At 53.0% G+C, this 9,416-nt stretch overlaps 1 protein-coding gene across 1 annotated transcript in view; it reads left to right on the top strand.

The window, feature by feature from the left end:
• The first annotated feature begins 149 nt into the window (after positions 1-149).
• The window catches only part of RRM1 (ribonucleotide reductase catalytic subunit M1), a 17,100-nt gene continuing 7,833 nt past the window's right edge, over positions 150-9,416 (top strand). The window contains 11 exon segments of the mRNA XM_017743339.1: positions 150-174; positions 830-918; positions 2,935-3,112; positions 3,576-3,676; positions 4,265-4,324; positions 5,081-5,120; positions 6,195-6,357; positions 7,139-7,280; positions 7,874-7,957; positions 8,235-8,396; positions 8,923-9,015. Of these exon segments, the coding sequence (XP_017598828.1) occupies positions 850-918; positions 2,935-3,112; positions 3,576-3,676; positions 4,265-4,324; positions 5,081-5,120; positions 6,195-6,357; positions 7,139-7,280; positions 7,874-7,957; positions 8,235-8,396; positions 8,923-9,015 (1,092 nt within the window). The 5' untranslated portion in view covers positions 150-174; positions 830-849.

Raw genomic sequence — 9,416 nt, 5'->3', positions numbered from 1 at the left:
GATGGGGGGCACTGTCCTGTCCAGGGCACCCTGTGTGTGGGCATGGGACCCCTCGGCTTTGGGGGTCCCTCGTGGCACCTGGAGGGGAATCCCTCCCCCATTCTGGGGTTTCCTCGTGGCACATGGAAGGATGGGGTTGCCTCTGCTTTGGGGGTCCCTTGCATGGCACCCAAGGTAAGCAGATGGGAGTCGCCCCATTTTGGAAGGGTCCCTCATGGCACGTGAGGGATGGGACCTCTTCAGCTTTGGGATTCCCTTATGGCACATGGGGTGAGGGGATGAGACGCCCTTTTGCTTTGGGGGTTCCCCTCATGGCACCCATAGAGAGCAGATAGGGTCCCCCCCTCTTTTTAGCAGAGTGGGAGGATGGATGGGATCGCCTCAGCTCCGAAGGTCCCTCATGGTACCTGGTGCAAGGAGATGGGCTCCCCTCGGCTTTGGGGGGAGCCCAGAGTGAGAGAGCTCCCCCCAGGACACCAAGAGTGAGGGACGAGACTCCTCAGTTTGTTTTGGGTCCCATGGCAGGAGCTTTGGGCTTGGTCCCCACCCCTTTGGTCCCAGGGGTGCTGGGCCAGGGGAGGGGTCCCCAGGCTGAGGTGGGGGGTGACCCTCAGCTGGGTCCCCACCCCGGGGAATTGGGTTTGTGCAGTTTTAGGTGGGAGTTCTTGGGGTGAGGGGGAGCCTCCCCTTTCCTTGTACCCCACCCGAGCAGGCTGTCCCTGGTGATTCCCACGCCGAATTCCCCCACGGGATGGGCTGGGACGGAGCATTCTGTGCTGAACTGGTCCTTACTGGTGTGGCACTGGTGTGCCGTGGGCTCTGTCCCCAGATGGGCGCCAGGAGCGGGTCATGTTTGACAAGATCACGTCGCGCATCCAGAAGCTCTGCTACGGCCTCAACGCCGACTTCGTGGATCCCGTGAGTCCCACTCCTCCGCGTTTGGACAACGCTCTTGGGCACAGGGTGTGGCTCTTGGGGATTGTGCTGCGCAGGGCCAGGACTTGGATTTGATGATCCCTGTGGGTCCCTTCCCTCTCGGGATATTCTGTAGTTCCATGAACTCTTGGCAAACACATCCAGAATGTGTTTGTTCCAGGTGTTTGTGTTCTGAGGGGTTTTGCTTCCCAGGTGCAGAGACTGGGGAGGAGAAAATCCCCTTTCCCCTCAAACCTTGGGGAAGCTGTTGAGCCCCTGGTACTTAAAAAAAAAGGGTTTTGTTGCTCCAGTTCCCATATTTTGGATTTCGCAGGTTGCTGCCAGTGTCAGTCTGCAAAGCTGGAGCAATGCCATATGGAAGTAGCTCTGGATCCCCTCCTGGTCAAACACCAGGACAGAACTCCCTGTCATTGCAACACCCCTGCTTGGTTTTCTGCCCTGTGCAGGATTTGGGGTGGGCATTGCTCCCACTCATGGAAGCTTCTCCTTCCAAAGCCTGTGCCCAGGATGACTCCCCCTTGGATCCACCGATGTCTGTGAGATTTTTATGCATGTCTCAGACCCAGTCTGGCCATGTGGAGTCAGCAGTTGAGGCTCTTCCCATCTCCCAAGTTCTCATGATCCATTCTCCTGTCTGAAATTCCACCCATCAAACAGCTGCCATTGGTCCTGTACCCAAAAGTCTCTGGGATGGAGAGCAGGAGGAGGACACTGGTGACTTGGTGGTCACAGCACAAAGTGTCCTGACTTGTCCTCAGTGACTGGAAGTTGATGCTGAGGACAGAAATGAAATTCCGAGTCCTCCTGCCTCCTCGTGCCTCTGAATTCTTATTTATTCTGCAGTTGTGTGTGACCTCTCTTCCTGGAGCTCAGTTTCTCCTTTGGGACTTGGATCTGCTGGTGCCAGAGGCTTCCCAGGCCAACAGTAACCCTCCCAAACTTTGTGATAATGTTCCCAGTGAGGCTGTAAATCTCATGAGTTGTGCAAAAGTAACAACAGTTCACAAAGGTTCAGTAGAGATCGGTGTGGCCAGAAAAATTCTGGCCTGGTCAATCCTATTGCCTGGAAACCGTCCTTACACAGAATCCTAGAAGGATTTGGGATAGAAGAAGCTTTCAAGCCCACCCAGTGCCACCCCTGCCATGGGCAGGGACACCTCCCACTGTCCCAGGCTGCTCCAAGCCCCAATGTCCAGCCTGGCCTTGGGCACTGCCAGGGATCCAGGGGCAGCCCCAGCTGCGCTGGGCACACTTGGAAGTTGATGCTGAGGACAGAAATGAAATTCCGAGTCCTCCTGCCTCCTCGTGCCTCTGAATTCTTATTTATTCTGCAGTTGTGTGTGACCTCTCTTCCTGGAGCTCAGTTTCTCCTTTGGGACTTGGATCTGCTGGTGCCAGAGGCTTCCCAGGCCAACAGTAACCCTCCCAAACTTTGTGATAATGTTCCCAGTGAGGCTGTAAATCTCATGAGTTGTGCAAAAGTAACAACAGTTCACAAAGGTTCAGTAGAGATCGGTGTGGCCAGAAAAATTCTGGCCTGGTCAATACTATTGCCTGGAAACCGTCCTTACACAGAATCCTAGAAGGATTTGGGATAGAAGAAGCTTTCAAGCCCACCCAGTGCCACCCCTGCCATGGGCAGGGACACCTCCCACTGTCCCAGGCTGCTCCAAGCCCCAATGTCCAGCCTGGCCTTGGGCACTGCCAGGGATCCAGGGGCAGCCCCAGCTGCTCTGGGCACCCTGTGCCAGGGCCTGCCCACCCTGCCAGGGAGCAATTCCTGCCCAATCTCCCATCCAGCCCTGCCCTCTGGCACTGGGAAGCCATTCCCTGGCTCCTGCCCCCCAGCCCTTGTCCCCAGTCCCTCTCCAGGTGAGCATTCCCAGCTCTCCCAGTTTGCTTTCTGCTTCCCACATGGCAGGCTGTGCTGCAGGCGCTGAGATCCATCTGAACCAGGGGGATTGGCGGTCCCTGAGCTGGGGCATTTCCCTCTTGCAGGCACAGATCACCATGAAGGTGATTCAGGGGCTGTACAGCGGGGTCACCACGGTGGAGCTGGACACTCTGGCCGCAGAGACCGCGGCCACGCTGACCACCAAGCACCCTGACTATGCCATCCTGGCCGCCCGCATCGCCGTGTCCAACCTGCACAAGGAGACCAAGAAAGTCTTCAGTGGTGGGTGAACGTCTCCAGCGGCTGGGGGAGAGACAGAGTGGGAGGCTTGGAGCACAGAAATATGGAAATCTCCCAAGTGGGAGTTCCTGAGGACCCAGACTGGCTGAAAATGCCATGGAGATGAAACCCACGAGTTTCCCAAGGCAAATGGAATTGCCTGGTTTGTGAAAAGCAGCTGTAGAAATGGAATGGTGAAAAATGTCATAGATTGAGATCAGGTTGTACCCACTTAACTCCCCATTTGTTGCTTCTTACACTGGGGTTTAACAGAATTTATAAGAGAAGTGCATCGTTAACGTTCACAGTGCTGAGCAGTAGAAGAGCAGTTGTGTGTTTGAGGGGCTGGAGGGGGTTGTGTGTGTCCGAGGACAGGCATTACTGCCTCTTCTATCCCTGAATCCCAGTGCCAGGTGCTGCAGGTACAGGCCTGGACATGCCCTGTTCATGTCCCTTTTCCTTGCAGATGTGATGGAGGATCTCTACACCTACATCAACCCTCACAACGGGAAGCACTCCCCAATGATCTCCAAAGAAACTCTCGACATAGTTTTGGCCAACAAAGATGTAAGTAGTGGGTTTGTTTCACTTCTGAATGATTGCACTCAATTTTAAATACTTAAATAATTCACTTTTCATATTTTTTAAGCAAGCCATGTTTGTTTTAGGGCAAAAAGCCAACACAGAAACCAGTGCAGGGTATGAGCGGAACGTGTAAGAGGGGATGGAGGCATTTTCTTCCTGTGAGGATGTTTTTGTAGTAGAATTTGTTTTCTTGGATGTTCCCATTGCCACAATCAGCACAAGTAATTTATTTGAGAAAAAGTACCTTGTGCTGTAGCAAAGTGAGGCAGCACAAGGAGGGACAGAAGAGATTTGGGTTCATTCCAGGTCTGCATTCCTACTGGGAAGTTCCATTTGTCCTTTGGTTCTGTGTTTCGTTTCTCATTGTCCAATTAGATTTCAGAACATTCAGCCAAAAGCTGAGTGAAAAAAGGTTGTTGCAGCTGTGCTTTTGTTGTTTTGAGGGAAGTGCTGTTGGTGCTTCATTCCTGTGCTCTGTGCCCCTTACACACCAGAGCTTTGGGGCCAGGAGTGCCGGCAGGGATAACATTGTTACACCTTGTAAAGGTCAGTTTTGTTTTTTCCTGCCAGCGCCTCAACTCTGCCATCATCTATGACAGAGACTTCTCCTACAACTACTTTGGCTTCAAGGTAAAGAGCACATTGTCCTGGGTCTGTTGGGAAGGGTGGGAATGCTTGTTGAATCGTCTGGATTGGGGCAAAGGGGGGCACGGGAGGAGGTGGGACATCAGTGGGGCTGTGAAGGTGAGGGGGACTGGCACAGAGCAGCTGCCCAGTGGGATAAATCGTGGAGTTTTCTTGCAGTTGGAATATTTTAGCTGTTGGGCAGTCACAGCAGATCACACTGAATGTTGTCAAATGCCTTCCTAAAGGAAATAATCTAATCCTTAATAAGGCAAAGAAGGGATTTCTGCTTTTCCCACTGTTTAGTGGAGCAGTTCTCTCAGTGTGTCATGCCACACATTTATCCTCTCCCCTGCTGCTGGAGCCTCTCCCCACATCACCCCAGGGGCTGCTCTGCTGCCCTCACACCAGCTCAGCTGTGCTGCTTTGTTTTGGGCCTGACTCGAGTTTAGGGCTCTCGGGAGGGCTCCACTATTCCATAGCTCCAGGGACTCCAGAGAGCTCTTGTGGGTTCAGGGCGGTGTGGAACCTCCTGCCCATGCTCCACACTCTATAATCCAAAGCACTGTTGGAATCTTCCAGTGGACTTGTGTATTTTCAGTTGTTAATCACCTAATTAAGCTAATAAAGAGAGGAGGAGCAGAGTGCAGGGGTGGTGAAGCCTGGGATGAGGGGTGTGAAGATGACTGAGTTTGGAGTTAACAGGGTTTTTTAGAAAATCCAAATCTGCCTGTCTGCTAAAATCCATCCTCTCTTTTAAAGACTCTGGAACGCTCCTACTTGCTGAAAATCAACTCCAAAGGTAAGAGCTGTTCCTAGTGCTGAGCACTTCTTAAGAAATTTGAGTTAATTTAAATTAAATTGAAGCTAAGTTTAGGTACTGTGCTGTCACTGCAGGCCCTTGGCTTGGAAATCCTGGGAGACCAGAAGGGTCAGAGATTAATTATAATATCATAAAGCTGAAACATGATTGGATTCTTGACTGGACATTTGATTGGATTTAACTGTTAGTACAGGTGGGGCTTTTTCCCTCCTCCATGAGAGCCGTTGAGCATTGGAGCAGGTTGTTCCTTGCATTTTTCAAAGCCTGATGGGATAAAGTCCTGAATAAACAGGCCTGGTGCTCTTCGAGCAGGAGCTGGGCTGGAGGGCTCAAGTTCCTTCCAACCTGAATCACTGTGTAATTCCCTGAAAACTCTGGCTCTCCAGTGTCCCACTGCACAGTGTTTGGAGCTTGTTGCCGTGACCTCTGTGTCTGTCTGTGACTGTCACATGGAGTCTTCTTTCTCCCTGGCTCTCTGGGTTTAGTTGGTGGGTGAGAAGCTGGACATGCCCCAGCCACATGCCATGGCATCCCAAAATCCCTGTGCTGATCCCCAGTGTGGATAGCAGGAAAAGGGGGATTCTGCCCCACTCAGGTGAGACCCCAGCTGCAGAGCTGCCCCAGCCCTGGGCCCAGCACAGGGAGGACGTGGAGCTGCGGGAGAGAGGCCAGAGGAGGCACCAGGATGAGCAGAGGGATGGAGCAGCTCTGCTGGGAGGAAAGGCTGCGAGAGCTGGGATTGTTCAGCCTGGAGAGGAGAAGCTTTGGGCTGAGCTCAGTGTGGCCTTGCAGGGCCTGAAGGAGCTGCAGGAAACCTGGAGAGAGACAATTCCCAAGGCATGGAGGGCCAGGAGCCAGGGAATGGGATGCCCGCGCAGAGGGTCCCCAGGGAAGCTGGGGCTGCCCCTGGATCCCTGGCAGTGTCCAAGGCCAGTGACATTGGGGCTTAGAGCAGCCTGGGACAGTGGGAGGTGTCCCTGCCATGGCACTGGATGGGCTGTAAGCTCCTTCCCACCCCAACCCATGGAATTCCCTGATTCCGTTCCACTGCAGTTGCCGAGCGTCCCCAGCACATGCTGATGAGGGTGTCTGTGGGCATCCACAAGGCCAACATCGACGCCGCCATTGAGACCTACAACCTGCTCTCGGAGCGCTGGTTCACCCACGCCTCGCCCACGCTCTTCAACGCGGGCACCAACCGCCCCCAGCTCTCCAGGTGCTCTCCCTCTCCTTAATGCATTCCTGGGCACAGGGAAAGGCTTAGGAATCACATCTGCTCGAGTGAGACACTTGCACAGCCTCTGAAATTAGCAGCTGAATTTCTGTGCATGTTTTTATGAAGTTCTGAGCAGCTGCTGTCAAGTTTTAGCTGTCTTTGGGGAAAAATACCCATGTTTCTGTAAACTCTAGAGCTAATGGAAACCTTTCCATGGCTGTATTATATTGGAAAGTTCCTGATGTGCATGGTCTGCTGCAGGTTACCAAATGAATCCTGGTAATGCTTTTCTAAAAGCAGCAAGCATAACAGATAGACTTCTGAGATCATATATATCAGAGGGAGGATTATATTTTAGAAAGGTTTGTATCAATGTATTGGGAAAGGCTCTTCCCCCAGAGGCTGCTGGGCACTGCCCAGGCTCCCCAGGGAATGGGCACGGCCCCGAGGCTGCCAGAGCTCCAGGAGCGTTTGGACAGCGCTGCCAGGGATGCCCAGGCTGGGATTGTGCAGGACCAGAAACTGGACTCTGATCCTTGTAGGTCCCTTCCAACTCAAAGTATTCCATGATCCTATGATTAAACATGTTTGGTAGCAGAGGTATCAGCAGTACGAGTATTGCTCTTGCTGTTTTCTGAAGCTGTCCTTTATTCCACGCCTGTGGGGTTGCTTTGTGGAGCACATTAAAGGTCCCATGTTTGCCCTGGTTGTTGCAGCCTGGTGAAACACTTGCGACTTTTCCTTCCCATCTTTGTCCACTGACACCATTTGTTTCCTTCAGCTGCTTCCTGCTGTGCATGAAGGACGACAGCATCGAGGGCATCTACGACACCCTGAAGCAGTGTGCCCTCATCTCCAAGTCTGCTGGGGGCATTGGCCTTGCTGTGAGCTGCATCCGTGCCACGGGCAGCTACATTGCTGGGGTGAGTGTCCAGCACAGGGCCACTCCTGCTGCTCCCAGGAAATGCCTTCCCTCTGGCTGCCAAAGCAGTGCTGCTCCTCACTCAGCTCACACAGCAGTGAGCCTCCCTCTGTAGTCCCTTGGCCAAAGGCAGGAAGGTTGGTTTTCCTTGGTGTTTGGCTTCCTGATAGAAATCCTTCCAGAAAGAGCATCTTACTCCACTGTTTGGTCAGGCAATTCCAATGTTTATCTATTGGCACCCTAGCAATATGCCCAGAGACTCGTGCACTAGCCCTTTGCCTGTCTGTGTCTCTAGCTGCCCCAGACTGTCTGTGGATGTGTGTTTGGGGTTTCTTGTCACAGTGTGTGCAGACCCTGCAAGCCTTTAGGTGACATAATGTAGGGGCAAGAAGTTAGAAGGGACATTTTATTAGCTCTGTGACACATAGCTGATAAATACATTTTTGTCAGAAAAAGCGTGGGGATGGGAGTGGAAATAATTGACGTTGATCAGTATAAGAGCTCTGCAGAGCAATGAAAGACCCACAGGAAATGCAGGCCAGCCCCTGCAGGGAGTTGCTTTTCAGTGCTGATGGTTGTCCTGTGCCTCTGCAGACAAACGGGAATTCCAACGGGCTCGTTCCCATGCTGAGGGTCTACAACAACACCGCCCGTTACGTGGATCAAGGTGGAAACAAGGTACCTCTCAGGAGGGTCCAGAAGGGAGCCTCGGGTAATGGGAGAGCTTCCACACTGGGAAGGGTTGTCCCATGAACATCAGGGAGCTGATGGAGTGGTTGTGGGTGACACATAATCAGAAAAGGGCATTTTTCCCCTTGTGTTGGTGTCTGGTGTTCCCCTGGTGTTGCCCCCCAGTTCCCAGCTAGTTTGGGGTGTTGTGTGCGCTCAGGAGCAGGGCAGGAGGTTTCTTTCCAAGGACGGTTTGTTCTGATCCAGGTTGTGTTCCATGTCCCAGAGACCTGGGGCTTTTGCCATCTACCTGGAGCCATGGCACCTGGACATCTTTGAGTTCCTGGACTTGAAGAAGAACACTGGGAAAGAAGAGCAGCGAGCCAGGGACCTGTTCTTTGCCCTCTGGATCCCTGATCTCTTCATGAAGCGAGTGGAAACCAACCAGGTGAGAACTTGGCTGGCACAGAAAAGGTCTGGTAGTGGAGGAACAGGTGAGCAGCCCTGGAAGGACCTCAGGAAGGGCTGCAGAGCTGCTTTGCTCCTTGTTCCTTCCAGGACCTTCCTGGAAGAGCTTCTGCACCTTGTTTGGGAACTTGGCTGTGCAGGCAGAGAATGGAGCTGGACAACTCCAGTGGGATACTTTGCTTAATCTTACAGCCAATGACATGTTCTTGGACTGTTGGGCTGTTTTGACTCTGGGGTTTCCTTAAAGCATCAACATTTCCTCAGTACACTGTTCTTCCTATGCCTGCTTGTATTTCACAGGTTCCCAGACTGGTTTGGCTTGGGAGGGACCTTAAAGCCCATCCAGTGCCACCCCTGCCATGGCAGGGACACCTCCCACTGTCCCAGGCTGCTCCAAGCCCCAATGTCCAGCCTGGCCTTGGGCACTGCCAGGGATCCAGGGGCAGCCCCAGCTTTAATTAACAGAGTGCCTGAAGATTTCCTCTGAATATTTTTCCTCCTTACAGGACTGGTCCTTAATGTGCCCAAATGAGTGTCCTGGCCTCGATGATGTCTGGGGAGAGGAATTTGAGAAGCTCTATGAGAGGTAGGAAGAGTGAGCAGACCTGTAAGTGGTGCCATCCTCTCCCAGAGCTGCCTGCAGGATCTGGGGCTGTGGCACAGGTTTGGAGGGGGCTCAGAAGTGGCCACTGGGCTCATTGTCAGATTGATAAATATGTGAGGATGGGGATGTGTCCTTCACACTGTGACCTGTCAGGGTGGAGCTGTGTGTGAGTGACCATTTCAGCCTGTTAGAGGGACATCCTGGAGCGATCCCCACTCAAAGCACTCCGTGGCTTTGTGTGGAATTGCTGTGTGACTGCTGTAGTGACAGATTTGTTTCCCTTCAACAAGGACAGTGCTGCTGCCCTGCTGTGAGGGCTCCCCGTGCTAGTTCAGAGCTCAGCAGTGAGGAGGCCCTTGGCTGCCCCAGACCCCGAGGAGTTAAAAGGACTCTTTC

This window comes from Corvus brachyrhynchos, unplaced genomic scaffold (genome assembly GCF_000691975.1).
Source record: "Corvus brachyrhynchos isolate BGI_N302 unplaced genomic scaffold, ASM69197v1 scaffold149, whole genome shotgun sequence".
Classification (NCBI taxonomy): Eukaryota; Metazoa; Chordata; class Aves; order Passeriformes; family Corvidae; genus Corvus; species Corvus brachyrhynchos.
This window is presented reverse-complemented; position numbering and strand designations above follow the sequence as displayed.